Genomic DNA, 21981 nt, shown 5'->3' with positions numbered 1-21981 from the left:
CAAACATACAAAAGTTTAAATCTTTAAGTTGGTTCTTAACAAAATTTATAATAAACTGCTGTAGTCTGTTCTATTCTTTGTGTAATCCGTCTGTGTTTCCAGAAGCAGAACACGAGCTTTAACCAAGTCCACCAATGTCATGCTCTAATGCCACATCTGACACTCGGGCCTTTAGGAGATGCTCAAGGGTCAGCGCCCTAATGTGGCCCCCCTGCCCCTAATGCATCAGCGCTTTCCCCTTGAGAATGAGTCAGCTGCCCTGCCCTGATTGAACTTGCTGAACTAGTGACACTTGCAGCCATTTAACCAAAAGGGAGAAGTCACTTCTAAATGTCAGAAAATGATACACAAGCCTTAGAGAACTAGAAAGAGTAACTCCTAAAAGTCTTTTAAACTTTTAAGTTGGTTTTGTTTTCATTTGAGCAAATTATTTCATTGCTTGTAAGACACTAAGCCTAAAACTGTAACACAAAAATGTCTTTTCATGAAAAAAGGATGAGAAAATAAAAATATGTCGAAGATAAACTAATGCTTACACATGGGTAAAAAAAAATCCAAGGGAAAAACATGAAAGCACAACTAGTACTAAAAGCACCTTTAAAAATATAGTGGTATATTTACATAGCTGATTCTTTTGAGTTTAATCTTTTTCACATGTGAAGGCATCAATGGTAATTATATTCTGGTTCAAAGATTACTTGTTTTTGAGAGCTGATCATGGGAGTATTAGTTGGTATTCAGGATCACTAAAAGCACTTCAACTTCAATCAGGTTTATCATGTATCAGCTGTGACAACGGTCCATAATAGCATAATTAACTTCCAATTACCATATATAAATATAGTAAGGCAATGATAAAGCTAAATCCCTTAAAGCAACATTTTTGTGTCTGATAATATTAACAAAGCATGAATTAATAAAATCATTGCTTCACTTTACCAAAAATGACTTGCTCAATGGGAAAAATACATATAATCTGAGAGAGCCAGTGACACTGCACATCAGTTTCCTCTGTTTTTGACAGTTTTATATTTTTTCGCCTAAATAGTTTTTTTTTTAATTACCTCAATCAACTTGTTGGCGTGCTCACGGAACACCTGTGCATATTCCTTCACTTCTTTCTCGTTGCCATTCTTGGCAGCTTCAATCAGAACCAGAAGAGGAACATTGGTCTCCAGAAAAGAGTCTGAGACATGGTCCATCACAGCTTTACGCAGCTGGAAAAAAAAGAATTAAAAACATGAAAACTGCAAGAGTAAAATGACAAATCCCTTGTGAATTTAGTACAATCTCTTATGTAGCTTAATGCCATGTCTTAAGTACATCTTAGGTATAAATGAGACAAAAACWAACGACATCAAAAGGATTTCTAGTGAGTTAAACCATGAACTAATGATTTGTTTTAGTGGCTATTTCCTAGAATTAAAATTTCAGAGTGTAACAAGGTCTAAAGTGAGACAAAAGCAAATTGGCAAAAAAGCTTGCAAAAAATATACCTGTCTGCGAAGGTCTCTAGTCTTCTTCGTCATCCTGTCAATGGCTGTGTTCAGAGCATCACTTCTGTCTTTCCTTCCCGCCTGAAACAAAAAGAGAAAACAGTGAGTGGTGTAGGGATGTATGCTTCACATTTGTCAAGAGATTTGAAAAAATAAAAAGTACATTCTTCTCAATAAAAATTTAAAATTTAACAGGACTAGTGAACAAAACAACCCTTCCCTTGAAAAAGAACATAAACGTAACATTTTTGATAAACATCTTAAAAATGCTGGTGGGTTTGTAAACATCAAGGATGTAGTTGAATAATTTTGAGGGAAGCGTTACACAAACAAATGCAAACAAAAGATTTCAAAATTCATGAACAAAAGTGTTTGTGAGAGAAAACGAGAGAAAATTACTGCTCCTGGGAGGTTTGTTTTAGAAGCTTAAACGTTTTAAGTATTCATTGTCATTTTAGTTTCAGTTTCAATTCTTTATTCATTTCATTAAAACAAAAACAAATCTATATACAATATACACTAAAAAGAAAAATCTAAAAAAAAAAGAAAAAAAATATATGTCAAAATCACAAATAAAATGAAAAGGCAAATCAATGCATTCTACACCGTCTACAAGTAGAGATCAATGCAAAGGTTAAAAGTTTTAATTAAAATCTTAATACATTCAACATATAAAGAAATAAGACACTGAGCTAAGTTTTAAAACACTGATTTAATCAATACTACTCTATAATTCATGTGCAACAAAGGTTTTCTAAACGCTCCCACTACAAAACACTGAACGGACCACCATGCAATACATTTTAATTAACCATTTAAGGAAAACTAATGCAGTTTTTATGCAGTGCTGTTGAGCTAAGATGTATAATTTATTTTCAAATAAAAACATGAGGAAAATAAATTCATTGTCTGAGTGTTTTAATCAAGTCTTGCATCAAGTATTAACTGATTGCCAAATATCTTTCCTCTGAAATGCATTTTTCTTACATCTTGTTAATGTTCTTTCAAGTATTATCATCATCATGTACAAAAAGAGAAAATCTGCTCCCCGACAGCATAAAAACAAACAGTAGGGGGCTAACAAACAGCAAGGGGTGACAAGCAAGACTTGAGCAGCGAGTTTTTTTGTTTTTGTTTTTCCCCCACAAGGTGACAGGAATACATGCTTTGTGTATGGGAAATCATTATGTAGCTACTCCTGCCACCAGCTCAAAAGTATTAAAAAAATAAACATGTTTTTTTTTCACCTCACCTGGTGACAACGGCTGTCATTCATTTAATACAAGTATCAGATTGTGATTGATGCAGTGCAATGTCACGATATGTTCTGGATAGAAAGTTGTTCAAAGTGACATGTGAATGTTACTTGCTCTAAAATACTAAGACTGCCATCACACAGTTACAGAATCGTGTCATTGTGCCCCTTTCGGGCAACCTTACATCCAATTAATAAAAAGATGTGCATGACTGAAAAAGAATGACAGAAAAGGGCAGCGACAGAGGTGACTTTGGAACACTGTTGTCAAGCAGAAGCACGTTGAACATGTTTCAGGAAGGCAGACTGGCTGACAATCATGGCAGAATGTTCAAAATGATGTGCTCTCTCCATGAAACATTAGAGATTGATGGAAGTATTTTCACAGATCTCAATGTCTGAAATGGAAACAGCAGCATGGTCACCATTTCAGGCAACCTGTAAATGGAAAAGCACAACTACGAATAGAAGAAAAAAAATCTATTTCAATGTAYTCACAGTGCTATGGAGATGGTCGATTGCTTGATCATACATAAAAAAGCAGCTGTGACTACAACTGAGCCCCGGTGGAAAGAAACACAGAAAATAGTTGAATCTCTGCCCCACATGCGTAAATCACTTCGAAGTGAACATGTGCTGAATGAAACACAATTAAGTACAGCTGGTTAACTGTGTAAATTATGTACAGTAACATTTAACACTATAGGTAGTCGTCACACCATGAAGCAAGGCACAGTTGTCGTGGCTCTAACCATTGCACCCTACTGAGAGAAAAAGAAATGCTCAGTCACAGTCTACCAACTGCTCAAGCCTAACCTGAAATTGTAAAACTTCCAAGAAAACAGAAAGAGGTGGATGGGAAAAGACCTGTGGGGGGAGATACACACCCAATCTGAAAATTTGAGGATTTAGGGGCAAAATCAGATTACAGTGAACATGGGCTGTAGAGGACAAAACACAAGATATTTAATGGAAMTGCAACATCATGGATAGTGGTGGCACTGACCTACCCCATCCCCCACTGCCCTTTGCCCAATGGGGTGGGGGCGGGTGGGTTGTGCACATAGTTAGGGGCCAGAGAGCGCCAAGAGCACAAATCCCCTGTGATTTTGTGTTCTCTGGATGCAGAGCTGCGAGAGGTTTAGCTCTCTTTGCCCAGACTCGTTCAATCCTATTTCATCCATGCCTAGCCTATATTTCATTTCCACACCAGAGGGTTCAAAGCACTTCTTCAGGTGCTCATTATAGAGGCAGTTTCTCTGCCACATCTTTTATGATACTCAGGTGAGTCTCTCCATCCATCTTCTTTAGTCCAGATTTAGTAATATTCACTTCAACAAAACCATTACACCAAAGGACAATTGTTGAAAAATTGTGGGAATAAAAAAAATGTGTGAAATGATCAAAGAACAGTATTGTTTTTTTAAAATGATCCATCAAGTTAAATTAATTTACTATCCATAATTAATTGGGGAGGGTATTCACTTTACATCTTCTTTCTAAACACCCTAAATTAAAAAAAGAAAACATGCCAACACAAAAATGGAGGTGAAAATTCCCTACAGGTTTAACTTTTTTTCCCTTCATTTTCTCATGTATTCACCTCTCACATACTGCGAGGGAATCCAAGTGGGAAATGCAGGCTACAAGAAAATATGTAGAGAATAACAGAGGCATGCAAATCAAGTGACCCACAAAGTCACAGCCAGATGGGTTTTATAAGTAGGAGCTGCTGCAGTAACAACAACAAAAAAAAGCTAAAAACTTGAGACAAAATAAAAGCATTAAAAAAAGAATACTCCAATTTTACTTGTAATCCATTTTTAGGCTTCTTTTTAATAATTGTAAATGGTTCACAAGATTTTCAACCTATTTTTGATGATAGTTTTGTTACTAATTAATAAACCTACATGAAGCAAAGAAGGTTTTTCACAGCTTCCTTTGAAACATCATTAGTTTACCCCAATGAACAGCTGCCCACGAAAAAAAGGGAAAAAAAGTACTGCATTTAAGGATAGTGAAAATGTAAATATTAGTCATTGTATTGTATGAATAAGACAATGCAGTAGRTCTTCCCCATCTTCCTGTTTCTAGCTCAAACTTACCATATATTTTGCCTCTTTTTTTGTCATTTTGTTTCTAACATACAAAGTGTATGGAAAACAAGAAAAGGTTGAGATTTACAGCTGTGGTTAATTTCAACAGCAAGCTGCGGCAACACGTTCGAGTTATCAATATTCTGACGGTGACGAGCCAGTGGGAGGGAAAAGGGGAAGCAAGAGGGAGATGGAGGAGGAAGACTAAGGTGCACAAGAACTGTGTATGAGGCAGAGAGCAAGCGAGTGAGCGGGAGGCAGTTTGTGTGTGTGGGAGAGAAAAGGAGAGGGGGTGAGAGAGAGAGAGAGAAACAGTGGTGATGATCGACGCCAGGCTGCCACCACTCTGCAGCAGTGAGTGGCTGCAACAAAAAGCACAGAATAACATCCCGACTCCCTGCTTTGCTTTTTTTTCCTCTCCCCGCATCTCAGCGACCAGATGAGGGTTCCGCGCGCAGCTCTGCAGAGGCAATGCTGAGACTGAGCCCGCGTCAAAGGCACGATCTCTGGCTGCCATCAACAAGTTAAGGTTGGACGACCAACAGCCATGAGAGACAAACGCTTGATTTTCAGTTAATCGGCACTGCGTTGGAGGTGAAACGAAAGGTTAAAGAAAAAAAAGGAGCAGAAAAAGAAGAGGAAGCTGTTGACTGGAGTCGCTCTGGACCAAACTGATCAACTTAAGAAAATATTTATAAATATTTATTTTAAGGATTTATTCAAGGAAAAAGGTTGACATCTTCGAGCCTGGATTGTTAAGGACTCGGACAAAAAAAGGAATATACGTCATCTTCGGACATGGAATTTTACATTTTATTTCAACTGGGTGGGTTCAAAATTGCTTTATCTCCAAAGAGGCTGATTCCTTTTGTATTTACTCAAAAGGGCTTTTCCCCTTTGGATTTTCTTTCCATCTGGCTGCTCCAAGAGTCTTTGGAAAAGGACAGTTGAATGCAGCCTCCGATGTGCACAAAAGAATGGGTAAGTTAGCCCTTTTTATGGCAGCTCTGGACATGAATAGGGAATATAAGTAAGAGTGAGTGAGGCTAAGGACTAAAAGCTCTTCTGCCTTGTCTATTTACTGCAATAGTCCTTCATTTTCCCTTCTACTCTGACACAAGTTGAGAAGATGTGCATTAAAAATTCTATTTGTTTTCACGAAGGACGTTCAAAGTGACAAAAACAGCTTTTTTTAAATTATGGGCTTTAAAGCATATTTTAGCATTTAATATTAAAACATCTACTGACAGAGGGAAAAATTGAATAAGACTGATGATTAGTAATAAAAAACCAACTTCAGAGTATAAATCATTTGATTATATTTAACATTTATTTAACCTTTGATCAAAGATAACATGGTTACATACACTGTGAAAAGTTGCACTTATAAACTGATCTGCTTGCTATAGGTAAAAAAATAAAAAATAAAAAAATGAAAGACTTACGGCACAATTGCCACCATGAATTAGTAATAATTACTCTGCACAGATTAGTTTTCCCGCCCCAAAATTCATTTTCTTGTCTTTGAACCGACCCAGGTTTCCATTCAAGGTGGCCATTGGTGGGACCTGCACCAGTGGCTGTGAGTGTGATCAGTATGCTCCTAGCGTGCGTGCTGTCTCCTGCATCATGCACAACCTGCCCTCAAAAATGCCGCTGTGAGGACCTGCAGTTCTACTGCGACACCCAGGGGCTTAAGGCACCGCCAGATGGTGTGGACAAGGGCGCCCTGGGGTTGTCACTACGCCACAATAGCATCACCGAGCTCTCCCCTGATCAATTCTATGGTTTCAGTCAGCTCACTTGGCTGCATCTAGACCACAACCAGATCACCACAGTCCAAGAGGATGCCTTTCAAGGCCTCTATAAACTGAAGGACCTCAATCTGAGCTCAAATCGTATCACCAAGTTGCCCAACACAACCTTCATCCACCTCATTAACCTTCAGATACTGGACCTCTCCTTTAATCAGATGACTTCACTGGAACCAGAACTCTTTCATGGCCTGAGAAAGCTCCAGATACTTCATCTTCGCTCCAATTTACTTCGCACTACACCCGTTCGGGCATTCTGGGACTGCCGCAGCCTGGAATATCTGGGCCTGAGCAGCAACCGTCTGCGGAGTCTGGCCCGAAATGGATTTGCCGGGCTCATTAAACTTAAAGAGCTCCACTTGGAGCACAATCAGCTGACCAAGATTAACTTGGCCCATTTCCCTCGCCTTGTTGCCCTCCAGTTTCTGTACCTGCAATGGAATAAGATCAGCAACGTAACATGTGGAATGGAATGGACCTGGACTACTTTAGAGAAGCTGGACCTGACAGGAAATGAAATACGTGTCCTGACACCTGACGTGTTTCAAACGCTGCCAAATTTAAAAATATTGCTACTGGATAACAACAAACTAAGCAGCCTGGAGCCCCAAGTTTTGAACATGTGGCGGTCTTTGAGTACAATTGGGCTGTCCAGTAACTTTTGGGAATGTACCAAAAGGATCTGCTCTCTGGCCACATGGCTGAGCACCTTTAAGGGAAGGTGGGAACACTCAATTCTCTGCCACAATCCTGAATACGCTCAAGGTGAGGAGATACTTGATGCCGTTTATGGATTCCAGCTTTGCCAGAATTTTTCAGCGCCAGTAATTCAGACCATTAGTACGACGACAGACACAACAACGGCTGCAGAGATGACGAGCTCCTTGTTTGGAATTATGCAGTCAACCCCCACGCAGGACTATACAGAGGATTTGGGGAGCTTTACCACAGTCACTACCACCACAACCACAACACAAACACCACACACTGCTCAAGAAACTACTGCTTTGCAGGAAGAGGCAGCTGTGACGGAGGACTTATCAGCTATGGACAACACTGTCATGACTCATAGGGTTATCATTGGAACTATGGCCCTCCTGTTTTCATTCTTTTTCATAATTTTTGTTGTGTACATCTCACGGAAGTGCTGCCCTCCCACCCTGCGGCGGATACGTCACTGTTCAGCTATTCAGAACCGCAGACAGATGAGGACCCAGCAGCGACAGCCAATGGCAGACCTAGCCACACAGGTACCCTATAATGAGTATGAGCCCAGCCATGAAGAAGGGGCACTTGTGATCATCAATGGCTATGGGCAGTGCAAGTGTCAGCAACTGCCTTACAAAGAGTGTGAAGTATGAACTCTTATTTATTCCTAGACCATAAAAGGTTTGTCATTTGACCATTTCAGAAGATACAGGGTTTGCTTTTTTGATTTGTTTTCAGTTTATGTAAGAACCCTAATTTCTACAAGTGAGAAATGAGAAAATGTGACAAATGCAGAATGCTACAAAGACGGGTTGGACAGTAAAGGAATGATGTAGAGATAGTCACAAATTTATTTTTATATGAAAGCAAGGTTGTTCATATCAGCCAGGGGCAATCATTTTAAATAAGAAAATTGTAAACTGTGAGATTTGTCTCTACATTGTCTATATTCTGCAGCACATTTAAACTACTGGGTCTGATGGCCCTCTGCTAACAGAATACATCTGAGGGGGATGTAATATGTCATTTCATCCAAAAAGTAATTATTTGAAATTGTATTTTTAACTGCACCTGAGGCATTGTACATCAGTCACTCAAAGGTAAAACAATGAATTAACAGTGTTGCTTTATTGTTTCATTGTTTTTAAAGGATAAGACGATGGGTAACAAGACTAAAGTAAAACTAAAGATCATTTCTTTTGATGAATCATTTCATGGAAAATGATCATTCCACTTTGAAAAACATAWTTCCACCACTTTAGGTTGAAATTAAACAAATCACTACATTTGCACCAGATAAAAAGCTTTGTTTTTTAAAAACATCTGGATTTTTATTTTTTACATTTTGGTTGTGTGGAAATGTAGCTGAAAGTGTGTATTAGTGAGTAAGTAAATTTATTCATTTAATCAGCATTAACTGAAAAACAGCGTGTTGATTTGTAGCTTATATAAAATGGTATTGAACATTTAGCTCAGCTCTTGCCTTCATGGGACGACCACCACAAATAAACCTCAACTTGTGGGACACACAAAGCTGTGCTCAGCTCGGGTTAATCTCCAGTCTACACTGGTAAAAACTTATGGATGTCATGCTCACATCTGACACCCAACAATTTATACAACCTTTAATGTTCCATTATCTGTATATGGATTAGTCATTTTCTAAAGGCCATATAAACTGTGACCATTATATATTTGAGCTAAACCCAATTAAGCATAATTTGCTGATTTGCTATACCATAATCAATTATAGACAAACTTGTGTTATATGCAAGTAGCAAGTAAAAGGGTAATGAACAGTGCAAATGTCAGAACAGTTTATGCTGAAAAAAAAAAACCTGTCCCAGAAGCTCAGAGTCTTTACCACTTACACACTAATCAAGACTGACAGGTTCAAGATTGAACCAATTAAGGCAAGGCAAAAATAATCTGATATTCTGTCACCCAGACCAGTGATCCAGCAAAATTTAGCTCTTTCACCAGGCAAAAATAGTTGTATAGTCATCATTCATACCTTACCAAAAACCCCACTTATTTTGATTTTAGGCATTTTGGAAAAAAATTGTTATTCTATATCTGAAATATTGATTTAAAGTGAATAATTTATAAATATATATCAGTTTTCGTCTTTTGCCTAACAAGAGTCAGGCTAAACTGTGGTCAATACCCTGAAAGCAAATGGAAATCTAGTGATAAGCAAACAGCGCGCGTCAGTCAGGACACATTTGTATGCAGAAGGAGTGGATGTGCATTAGCATCAGTCTGAAGCTGCTGCTGCAGCTTCCCACTCTGTGTTCAATTTGGTAGTGGGGGGCAGGGTAAGAGGAAGGGGGATTCAGGGGGATTGATGGAGCACAATAAGAATGAATAAACTTAAGTTTATTTTTTTTAAATATCTGGCCAAATACTGAAGTATAAAAATGAATAGACGACAGTTGATTGGGCTTTAAATGAATCCTGATGATACAAAAGCAATGATTCCACAATTTGTTAGCTAATGAGATATATCCGAATGTTTACTCACTAAAGAAATTTTAAACTTTTTTTTTTAATGGGAAAAGGAAAAATCTCATAACAATTTCAATATTATTTTCTTGCTTTTGGTTGCACACCAAAGTCAGCACTTAGGATTACAAGATGGTTCTCATAGCTCGACATAACACAAAAGTGAGAAGTTTGTCATTTTAAGAAAATAGGATGTATTTGAATGGATGAGATCCTGTGGGTGACGTCAGCAAGTACCATTTGTGCTCTGATTTTTTTGGTTTTTGTTTTTTTATTTCATTGTTTTTAAGTTTGGCAAAATCTTGCTTCAAACTTTAACATGAATGCTATGTGTCAGTGTATCAGCAGATGCTCATACGATGCCTACAAAACAAGTGCATATGTATACCAAAAATTGTTACATCTCATGTTCAGATTTCATTAAAAACCATTCCATACTGACATTTTCAAGGCCAAACTATTTTTACTTTACCAATTTAAATTTTTTCCAGCTTCACACTGCTTTTACTACTGCCCTTCTAATCTATCTTGCATGATCCAAAAAAAAGGAAAAAGTATCAGTCATTGAGTTGAGTATTTTCTAATTTCATTTTGGGAGCGTTAGTGAGACATACTTTATGCTAAAGACTGAGGATGTACAAAGTACATGGAGCACCAAGAGAGTTCAGTAAATCATTTGACATTTCACTGTTTAAGACTACAGTTGTGCCAAGTGACTGAAAATCCACAAAATTTGTAGAATTATGCATCCCTTTGCACTTTGGCTCTTTGTAAACAATTTTGTTTCCTCTTGTCATCTTCTAGCCCCATAATCTCACCCTGCTTAAAAAAATAAAAAATAAAAAAAAGCTATGGAAAAAATAAAAATAAAAAAAAGAACAATCCCTACTCTCATTTTCAAACTCTTTGTGCAAAAATGAATGCTTTTCTCTTCCCATTTTCCTTTTGTATTGTAAAATGTACAATTTCATATCTGTATAGTGGATAAGATGTGCCAAACTAAAAAAAAAAATAACACTGTCCCCTCAAAACATATATTTTTTAAATAAAATGGTTCAAAATGTTTGCAAAGTGTTTGCAAACAGATGTAAGCTGACATATTGGTTTGGTCTTTTATTTCATTTTGAGTCAGTGTGTGTACATTTAAATATAACTGCAAAAACAAATTTAAAATAAATTTGTGAAGTTTATCATGAAGATAAAAAAATGGGTGAATTGTGCAACTTTTTGTTAAAAATAATACAGCATTGAAAAAGCTAGAAGTCCATTCTTTCTTCAAAACAGAACTAGAACGATTTTTAATTTATACAATGTTGTTTAAACAAAAGACATCTTTTAAGACTATTACCACTCAATTTAGAGTTTAACAATCACTATCATTCTAATTAACTAGTATATAATTTAGTTAAAACATCACAACATTACAAGCACAAACTACTTTATAAAAAGGTTTTCTACTTTCAAAATGGTTTTAACTAGATGGAGGCAGCAGATAATTTCTAAAATGATATTTTTGAAAACAGATTAAACTGAAGGATTACTAAAGTGACTGAAGTAAAACTGACTTATGCATTGGATATGATTGGAATTGTCAAAGGTCTTCAAATTAATATTTTTAGAGGATTTTATTTACTTTAAGTCTATTAAAAAGAGAATGGTTTAAAATCAATTTAAAATAAGTATTGTGTGTTGTTCAGCAACAACCACAAATGAAAAATCTCAGAACATAAGAAACCAAACAATTCACTACACATTCAGCTTTTAAAATGGACGATAAAATTATATTTTGATGTTTTAAATGTTCCAACTGTTGCTTTATTTACTGTAGTCATTGTTTTTGTAAACAAAATGCTTGTTAAATTTAAAGTCATATGCAAATATTTAGGGCTTTACATAAATGCATCTTGGGGAAAAAATACATGTTATTTGGAGAGTCATTGCCAAACTGAACATTTTTTCCTTGAATGATTTCTTTCTCTTTTATGGAAACCAAAACCCAGAGACAGATATTTTGCTCTTTTTATTTTCCTGCGGAACTTTCAAATTTTGGTAAGGGGAAAAACACATTTGCACACTTAAAATACTTTTTTGTACTTCTGACAAAAACTATTGAGGAAACAATATTTCTGCCTACCAAATTCTTGGCAAAAATAATTTTTCTTTGAAACCACAACATTGAAGACAGTTTTCTCATGCCTGGCTAGATATTACAAGCTGTTATTTTTTTAGGACAATCACAACACTGCTTAGAATCTTCTCTATCCTGTCAGGAATACTGACAATAAAGCCCCCTACTGGTCTAAAGTGGTAATGCTCCCCACAAATTTTTAGGTGGACGCAGTTTAAAAGGATCTCAGCCCTTCATAAGAACAAGATTTTTATTCAAAGCAGCCCTACATTATATTTTCACTGTCATCAACATAACTTTTATAATAGAAAGATCAATGTATATTTGTACAATGACTCAAAATCACTTTTTCACTGTTTCAGTTTTGCAGAGAATTTGGGAGGGAAGGCTCCACGTGACAGAACAAGGGATAAAAGCAGTAAATCTAACAACAATATGAGGTGTGTAGAAAGGATGAGTTAAAATGACTACAGTAATCATCACACATTTAAGACCTCCTAAATTGCAGCAACTTACAATCCTTACTAAATATATTTTGTTCAAAACCATCCCGAATAAAGTATTTGTAAAGATGGATAACACATGCAACGGCTACCTTGACTGATACATTTTTTTTTTCTATGAACAAATCAAATGCCACTCCTGTAGGCTCACAATTATTTTAATTCAGTAGAATAAAAAGAGAATATATATATATAATTAAAGAAAAACTTTCAGATTTGTGCCACTTCATTTACATTAGGACATGTTTGTTTATAAAATAAAAGGACAGGTTATGTTGCTGTGATTACAGCAGTTCATATCCTAACTGTTCAAGCTTTATAAAAACAGCAGAAACACTAAGCTTGCTTAAATCATGGTTTCTGTTTACAAGAACTGGATGATAAAACAAAGTGTATGTACACATCTTCAACAAAACACCTGATTACAAAATTAGGAGGGTGTTTATGACAGCCTAAAGGTTTTTTACTGTGTCTTTGTTGTGGCATGTGTCTAAATGTTTTCCTGGTCGGCTGCGGTTCTTTTGAGTGCAATGATTCTACTCCTGCTTCAAGACACGTCATTTCCAGGTGAAGCAGTTGAACTGGAAAATACAGCCAGCAAGCAGGTGCTAGCGTGGGTGTGAAACTGTATATATGCATGATAGTCTTGAGATAAAAAGGTTAGCTGTTCATARTGAGCAATACATTTCATTAAAGCTTATCCTACGTAATTGCCATGTCATCAAATGGCATGACAATCTGGGGCCAAACAAGATAAAAATGTTGGAGCAATATGTGACAACCTAGTCTTCTCAGTCTCCAGTGTTCTCCAACAGATGCTGATAAATACTGGTTCAGCTGACAATTTAAGGTTTAAGCTTCAACAATAGGCATAGAAAGGCACATCTTTGCCAACAAATTTGTCATACGCCACCATAAATATAATTTGTCACTCAGAACTAATTTCCCCTGTCCTCAAGCAAGCTAGTTAAGAGTTCAGTTGTTAAATCAAAGTGTCCCAGTGTGATTCTTCTTCTGTACTGCTGAGAAGTTCATCTCATCTACCTGCCAACATGGCCAATCAGAACTCACCAGCCAAAGATCAAGGGGCAGGTCTGAGAAATGTTGTCTGACGAGCGCTTACTGACAGACCAGTGTTTTATAGAGGCTGTAAATATACGTAAAGCCTTCAGGACACTAAATCTTTTCCTTGTTACACTGTGTGGTGTGTAATTTCTTTTAATTATGGAATCAGATAGGATTACAAATAGATAAATTGAACTGCTCTGACAATAGCAGTACTTCCTGCTTCTTTGAAAGATTGCCTCATGTCCATAGGAACAGTTTGAAAAAATAAAGCTGTGGTAATATAAATTCTGTTGAATGCATAGTAGAATTTCCTCTTCTTTGTGTATTTTTTTTTTCTTGATATGTTTTCTGTTAGATTACAGTACGCTCCCAAGTCTACAAATAGCACTGCTGCTCCTTACTGAAAACTATAACAAAACTTAAAAGCACCACATTAAATTTTTTTTTAATAAACCAATGTTTAATGTGATTTTAGAAATACTAAATTAAAGTTTAATTTGACAGGGGGGAAATGAGCTTTTAGAAAATTTCTGGTATTGGCTTTTTCTTCTTTTAACAAAGTTAAGAAAAATAATCAGTTGCTTATCTCTTCCCAGAAATTCTGAATGATGGTGTTCTTTGAGGGTCTAAGTAAAATTTTTTAAACAAATTAACCTGCAAAAAAAACAGCTGTGTGCTTTTACAACAGTCAAAATTAGATCATGACTGTTGCTCACTAAAACACAAATGTTCTTATTACTATAGTGTTCTACATATTGTTAAAGATTAAACAAAGACTCAAGAAGTGGGTGTATGTAGATTAGATGCATTTGAGGTGCTGCTTATAAAATGAATCCACTCCATCTCCATAAAAGGTCAGAAAGTGTTATTAGGTTGTTGCAGACTGTAGACCTGAATCTCCCAAACAAAAATGTGATTTTAATGCGATGCAACTGTGCAGGCTCAAAGATAAATGGATAGAAGTAAAAGTCTTTCACTCACAGTGCCCAAGGCAAAAGATAAATTAAAAAAAAACAGTAAGACTCAGGGAAAGAGTGAGCTGTCACAAGAAAAAGGGACCAACAGCAAGATGATGTCTGCAAAAAGAGCAAATGGGAAATATGATTCAGCCAGAAGTTCAAAGTGTACAATATATGTTAAGGAATTTCAAGTGGTGAAATTTACTTCGAGCTCCGAAAGAAAGTGAAAAGAAGTAGGAATTAAAATCCAACCAAAGTCGTGTATGTCTGAAACAGACATGAAAATGATCATGTGATAAGAATTTAATGTGAGTAGCTGCACGCTAAAGCATCTGATCTCCATTTGCTACATGAGACATAGCCATAGCTTTGGCAGATGTTTGTAACAAAGGATGCATTATTAATAAAAAGTGGCAGAAATGGTTACACTTAACACATGCCATGCCCAAACTGTCGTGATGGTATAGAATAACTGAGGTTATAGCATGTGGCAGAGCTGGAGAAACATTACGCCCCCAAATCAACCTTTCCACTTCACTGGCTGCATAGACAAGCCACTATCTTGTAGAATGTTCATCATTAACGGTGAATCATTTCTAATCCAAGAACGAAAAAAAGTGAATCTTACATTAGCATGTTTATTTTTAGTCATCCAATAAGAGGATGTCTTCAAGAAGAAGGTTTCAATTCAAGCTCTACTACTGCTACTATAAGGGGTTGCTCTGTGCGCTTTAACTCCAATCTGCGAGCGTCGGCCGTCAAAGTAACGTCATTTGCACATGGCTAATTAGGCTCACATTACCAAAGCCATTTCCAACCCACTGTAGCTGTTAGATTTAYTGTTACAGTCACTGATAATCGACACACAGCACATATTTTCCTCGTGTGAATAAAATTATTATAGCTCACCAAAGTCACTAAATCAGCAGAGGACAGTCACACTGAAGGATAATGGAAGATGTGACATATTTGCACATTTCAGTGAAGAGYGCGACTACATGTCAAGTTCAATGTCAAAAGAACAATGACTTTTGGTAATATCTGTAGAGATAAAACAAAGGTTACTAAACTGATTTCAGCTTGTGTAAAGCTCTGACTGCAGATTTTTAATGGTTTCAATTTCACTTTAAGATATAATTAAAAGCATTTAAAGTGGTTCAAAGTTTTTTTCTCTGCCGTCTGGTTTCAGTTGTAAACTTTACACAGCCTCCTTAATGTTCCTGGACATTTTGAACGAAGATGGTATTAGGGCTGCAGTTAATGATTATTTTAGTAATCGATTAATCTATCAATTATTCTGACGATTGATCGAGTAATCGGATATAAAAAAATTATAATCTGCAGTAATTAAGCTCTTTTTATGTGAAATATTATTTACTATTGTGAAGGGGTAATCTGCACTTGCTGATGACTCTGCTGCAATCACAGTAAAATTATAATTCCAGTTGTATTAATTCATGCATTTTAAGCCCCAGTTGCTTGTATTTATGTGTGTGGTTTGAGGAGGCATTAATTAAAAACGTTCTGTCATTGAATCATTTTTAACCATCACAGAAAAATCTAAATGCTGTAAATTTATTGTTATGGATTGGAAAACTGAATGTATTTTTTTTGTTGGAAATTTAATGAGTAAAATGGGTAATATAAACATTTGGGTGTTGCAATTGAGTTTTGTGGAGTTCACTTGTTAATTGTAACAAAAAAATTCATATTTTTAAGACTGTTATAAGGTTGGTGCAGGGTTCCCATTTAGGCAATAAAAGATTTAGTCTTGACTGCTTAGTTACAAACAAATATGACAGTACTAATGAAGGCTAAAATCATAAAAAGCAGCAGAAAAGTTTTAAAAATCCAACTATCTTCTATAAATACTTTTAAACTTGAAATATTCTCTCAAGTATGTTGTTTAAATTAAGATAAAAGCATAAACAAATAAATGTGTTTCATCTCAAGCCGTCAATCTGTTGCTGTGCTTTTATTTTTATCTGACAAACTTACAGTAAGTCTYGTTTTTAATCATACAACTTACACACTGTTTAATAAAACCCTGCCAGGTCACCATGATTAGTCAGCACAAAWAACGTTAGTTTAAATATACCTCCTCTTTGTACATCTRTAACATGACAGATTATCATAGATTTTGCAAATTTTGCAAAGGGAACGKAAACAAATAYCTGTTGTTAACTCCGGATGCGTTTGGTACATGCAGCAGCTGTTTTTGTTCYGGTGCAGAAACATTGGGGATGTGCARAKCATTGCGCATYGTCATCTTTTCTGTTTAGTTTTAAATGTTCCCATGCTTTTTAYAGTTTGTYGTTTTCTGAGCGCTTCGTTTTAACACTTTGTCTTCTTCTAAAGTTAAATATAGAGCATAGCAAGCATACACGTGTGACACGTCAACAATCGTTAGCTAAAGCGCCAACATTGTAGCATTGTGTGCAACACAAATAACATTCCAGGCAGACGAAAGGGCGCCGATTGTAACAGTATGTATTTTTACGAAGCTTCAAGGCAGATAATTTGCCTCAAAGATTTTTTTGTAATCGAATTACTGGAGGAATCGTTTCAGCCCTAAATGTTATTACAGCATGATTCACTTTTAAATTAGAATATAAATCCCTTACCTTTTCTTCTGTTTTCTTTAATACAATACAAAAACATCAGATTAAAAAATATTTTGAACAAGCCCCAAACTTAGCATAACCGCCACCAATATCTCACATAGTATGTAGGAGTGGGGATATAAGAACTACKCTTAAACATGGTAATTTGTTAAATCATTCATTCTAGCAGCACAGAAGGAAAAGGTGCCACTATAAACAGACAGCACATTTTATGTGACACATAAAAGTAGTAAAATAAAACCAAGTAGACTTGTAAGATCATCAAACAAATATGATGTTTGAGTATTCTGTCAAGCTTTCCATTAGTCGGGTTAGTTTAAGACAGAAGGCCAGGGTACAAAGACTCAATATGCAAACTACATTCCACACCTCATAGCTCAGAGGCCATATTACATTATTAAATACACATTATATACAATAAGACATGTTTCTGATCCTTTATCTTCATCTCATAACGGCCATGTTCACTCTGAATCCCCATGCTTAAGAGATGTGCTGCTTAAATCTAAGTTTTGAAATCATTTTGGACTAAACTAAATGTACTTGAAGCAAACAAGATTTTGTTCAGAAGGACGAAACCTTAAAACAAACAAAATGAGCTTTGAGTTGACAGAAAGAAAAAGACGGATTGTAATACCTGTGCAAAAAGTGTTTACAGGAAAGTAAATGATAGGTCCACACTAACAAAAACATTTGTTAGGTTGTAAATTATTGTTCTGTATTAAGTAAATGGCCAACTCCAAAACAAGGATATTTTGTTTTCAAATTTATAAAAAAAAATAAAATTAAAAAAACCACACACACACACTTGTACAGCTCTGTGCAATACTTCACAATGTGTTCTGCACAAGCCTAAGACTTCCTGCCCCATCCCTGTTCAGAGAACATCATGACCAAAGCAGCCCCAAGTCTGTGTTTTGGACAGTGATTTTAAGTCTGGAGCTTCACAGGGGATCATCCCATTTGTTCTCTTCACYTTGTACATCAMASACTTCAAATACTGAACTGAGTTTCTTTATAAAACTGTTGATTCTGCAGTAGTAGAATCCATCAGCAGTGGAGAGAAGCACTGAGTACAAAGCAACAATGAATAACTATGTCACATGATGTGACCAAAACCAAAAGCTCAATGTGAAAAAGAGGAAGAAATTGGTGGTGGGTTTGAGGAGTATAAAGGCATTTGTGACAACCATTTTCTTTCAGGRGGTCCCTATGGAAATTGTTGAGCACAAATACCGGGGGATGTTTATGACCAACAAACTGGACCAGGAGCTTTGTTGGTGTCTAAAAGAGACAGAACTGTTTTGATTCTCTAAAGAGGCTGAGGTCTTTCAGCATCTGCAGGACAATGCTGAGGATGTTCTATCAGTTTCCAGAGGCCAGTGTTATCTTGTTAAGTTAATGGGGGCTGTGGAATTGGGCTAAAGGTTGCAGATGTAAACGAAATCAACTCATTCATAAGGACAGCAGTGTGATGGGGGTGGAGATGAATTCAYGACTGTGGCTGTGGAAATGAGGATGTCAAACTTAAGACATTTCTAACAAACATTTTCCACTCGCTCCATGCATGGACAGATGTCTCCTTCAGCTATAAACTGCTACAACAGAGATGCTCAGGCACAGGAAGTCACTCAATATCAGTGAGCATCTGGCTGTTTAATGGCTCCTTCAACATACAGTATTAGACACTCCAAATCAATAAAACTCTGGCGTGCAGCATCACAATGTAAAATAAATCTTGTTCAACTTCTTTATCTTCTTCATATCTATTCAACTTGAYATTAGGTCAAGTTTTACTGTTTTCACATTTTTTTCTAGATGTTATTTGTTCTTTCAAATATCTTTCATGGTGAATTTTGTTCTTATATTACTTGGAATGACTGCTCCAATGTTGATTTTCCATACGGGGGATTAATAAAGTATTTCTATTGTGCTCTATTCTACCTTTTTCCTCTATTTTCTTATCATACAGCAATATTAGGTCATCAAAATCCATTGGGGGGGCTTCAATAGAGATGCAGCTCAGTGTGTGTTTATTCTCACTGTTCACAAATCATTTCCATGAAGCCACACCTGATTTTGTTAAAGCTTAAGACTTGTGTTCACACATCGATTACTAAAAGTCYTACTACTGTAATCAAATCTAATCAAATGGGTTAACATGTAAGGAAGTTTAAATTCCATCAGTGATGAAATTGTAACCATTTTAATAACTTAATTTCAAATTTATAGTTGACAAAATGGCAAACATGCAGTTAAACTCTTTTTAAAGAACTTGAGGTTTCTGATGGTAACATTAGTCCTCAACTTTTGCTTACAAACTTTCTAAAAACGACTAGTACCACATCTAAATCTAGTTTTATAATTCTAAGACTGACTTTAATTATACCGACAAATGGTGGAGACAGTACATCTGAGACTACACAACAGTCCGTCCGTCCATCCATCCATCCATCCATCCATCCATCCATCCATCCATCCATCCATCCATCCAACAAGTGTTATTATTTAAAAGATTTCAATTTGGGAGGCTCAAGGACATGCCCCAGATTGCAATCAAACTTTTATTGTTCCAAATGTTTGGAAGAAGTGCAGTCAGTGATTGTAAGACAGGGTCAAGAGACAAGAGAGACAGAAGGGGGGAAAAAAACAGGATGAAAATACTGTCTGGGTAGATTTAGAAAACTTGTTCCATGTAGGACTGTAAAAAACATGAAAGACAAAAGGCAAGAAGAGATTTTGCCAATTATTCCTAACATTCAGGTGAGGAAAAYGGATTAAATCACAAGCACCTACTTGCATCATTATGCAATATGTTAATGATAAGAGGCTCGTTCACATGCCAGCTGTAGCAGCTTGGTAAAGATTAGTCAGTTTTCTAGTGATGAAGAAGAAGAAGAAAACACTTACATTGCCCATATACTCAGACAGGAGGTCCTGCAGGGCCTGGCGCACAGAGTTGCATTCAGCCACAATGCGCTCCCTGCGGTCATCGCGTGTGCATGAAGAGTCGGCCATGAGGGCAGCTCCACTGATGATGCTTTCAAGACGTTCCTCAAGAGAAGGACGAAAGCGCTCCTCACTGAATGCCAAGGGATCCACAATGATTTGTTTCTGTATTTAAAAAAAAGGAAACACAAAAAAATCTGTAGAGTTGTAGCAGTGGACATTAGSACTTTTGCTCACATAGTATCTATCTAGATTATGATCTTGTGAACCTGTAATTAAAGAGTTATTCAAACTGTCACAAACACAAAAAGTACCTTTTATTTTGGTAAGAACTATAATTTTCATTTCCTTTGCAATAATTTCAATAATATAGCTTTTGAATGCACTGGCAAAGGACTAAAATGGCATACATCTTGGCGTTAAAAGGACTGCAGTAGCTTCAGGTACTACCGGTAGTTAATTCCAGTTCAGATCGACTTGGATGGGAACACCTRAAGGCTTTAGGATGGGATACAGGTTAGGGTTGGGCAAAATTGGCAAAAWATTTAATCAYGATTAATTGTGGTATTTAGTTGATAACGATTAATTTGATGATTAATCCCCTGGAGTCCCTGGACACCTTTATGTCCTGGTCACATGACTAATGTAGTGGGAAAGACTTGCTCTTCATAAAAATCTGTTCCAAATTGTGTCAAAATTACAGACTTCAGGCTATACATCAAATTTTAAATTGTGTTGATAAATAAATCACAGAACTTTTTTTTAAAAAATGTTCGTCAAATTGGAAGCAGAGTGGAGCACCGAGCGGACTCTGCCTGGTGGCATTAATCATATTAATCACCAAGTGCCAAAAAGTAATCGATTGTTTTTCTGACAATTAATTGCAGACGATACGATTATGCCCAACCCTAGTACAGGTTCCTTTTTAGTTTTCATTTTGCTAACTGCAACATTTAAAAAAAACTTTATATACGTTTAAACAGTAGGTCAKGTGAAAATTAAAAGAATAGATTCCCTTGATTGTTTCAGAACGTTGTGCTTTTTTTAAAGTTTGTGCTTACTCAGTGTATTCTCATATATTCACAGCTTGCAGAGACTACAAAACTTTGGGAGGTCACTGTTGTAGTGAATTTAACACCAGATTTGTGAGTGTGTGCTAAGCCCTCAACACGCTGAGGATAAACCTGCTGCTTAAGGCAACAGGAAAAWAAATTCAATCTTAGGACATGTACTTGTGTGTGAGTAGACAGAGTACCAACTGATTCTTATGGAAGAAATGCCCTGTTATGCAAAAATAAGTTGCATAAAACTATTTAAATAAAACAGGTGATTTAGTTAAACTCAACCCTTTTAGCAGAGTGAATGAAATTTGTGGCCATCTTTATAAAACGACAGGTTTTTGCCCAACAACAATATAAATATGCAAATGTAACTCAAGAAATTGTGTTTATTTTAATTCTGCAGGAAAAGTAAGACTACCTAAATGTTTCATTTCTTAAAGATTAACATGTTAAAGAGAAGCTTGCCATGCTTAGGCCCGTCACAATAAAACTTTGCTGGATGATAAATTGGCTCGGATATTTTTGCGAGAAACGATAAAACTGTTTGAAAAACATTTTAAACCAATACAATGATACAGCACACACGACGTTTACAAAATGTACATACATGAAAAAAGTTACGGACTGATCTGGACAGGAGGTTGTGAAAACAACAAACAGCAGCTGATGAAGCTGTAAAAATCGCTTCCCACCTCCTCTTTCCAAGACAGCGCAATTTATCCTGCATGCATCTTCCTCTGGCTTTATAAAATTATCAGTCACCCGCACGCTGCTTTCGAGGTTTACACGAGTTTATGAAATGTACAACATGGGGG

At 36.3% G+C, this 21981-nt stretch overlaps 2 protein-coding genes across 2 annotated transcripts in view; one reads left to right on the top strand and one right to left on the bottom strand.

The window, feature by feature from the left end:
• ctnna1 (catenin (cadherin-associated protein), alpha 1) overlaps positions 1–21981 on the bottom strand; it is an 83376-nt gene that overhangs the window by 36038 nt on the left and 25357 nt on the right. The window contains exons 7-9 of the mRNA XM_014006146.1: positions 20067–20270; positions 1497–1577; positions 1065–1217 (exon numbers count right to left, since the gene is read on the bottom strand). Coding sequence (XP_013861600.1) covers positions 1065–1217; positions 1497–1577; positions 20067–20270 — 438 coding nt within the window. The remainder of the gene's footprint in view (positions 1–1064; positions 1218–1496; positions 1578–20066; positions 20271–21981) is intronic.
• Positions 5062–10970, top strand: lrrtm2 (leucine rich repeat transmembrane neuronal 2). The gene is made up of 2 exons (XM_014006145.1): positions 5062–5828; positions 6386–10970. The coding sequence occupies exons 1-2, from the start codon at positions 5825–5827 to the stop codon at positions 8020–8022; spliced, it is 1641 nt and encodes a 546-aa protein (XP_013861599.1). The 5' UTR covers positions 5062–5824; the 3' UTR covers positions 8023–10970.

The sequence above is a fragment of the Austrofundulus limnaeus genome, unplaced genomic scaffold (assembly GCF_001266775.1).
Source record: "Austrofundulus limnaeus strain Quisiro unplaced genomic scaffold, Austrofundulus_limnaeus-1.0 Scaffold34, whole genome shotgun sequence".
In the NCBI taxonomy this organism is placed as follows: Eukaryota; Metazoa; Chordata; class Actinopteri; order Cyprinodontiformes; family Rivulidae; genus Austrofundulus; species Austrofundulus limnaeus.
This window is presented reverse-complemented; position numbering and strand designations above follow the sequence as displayed.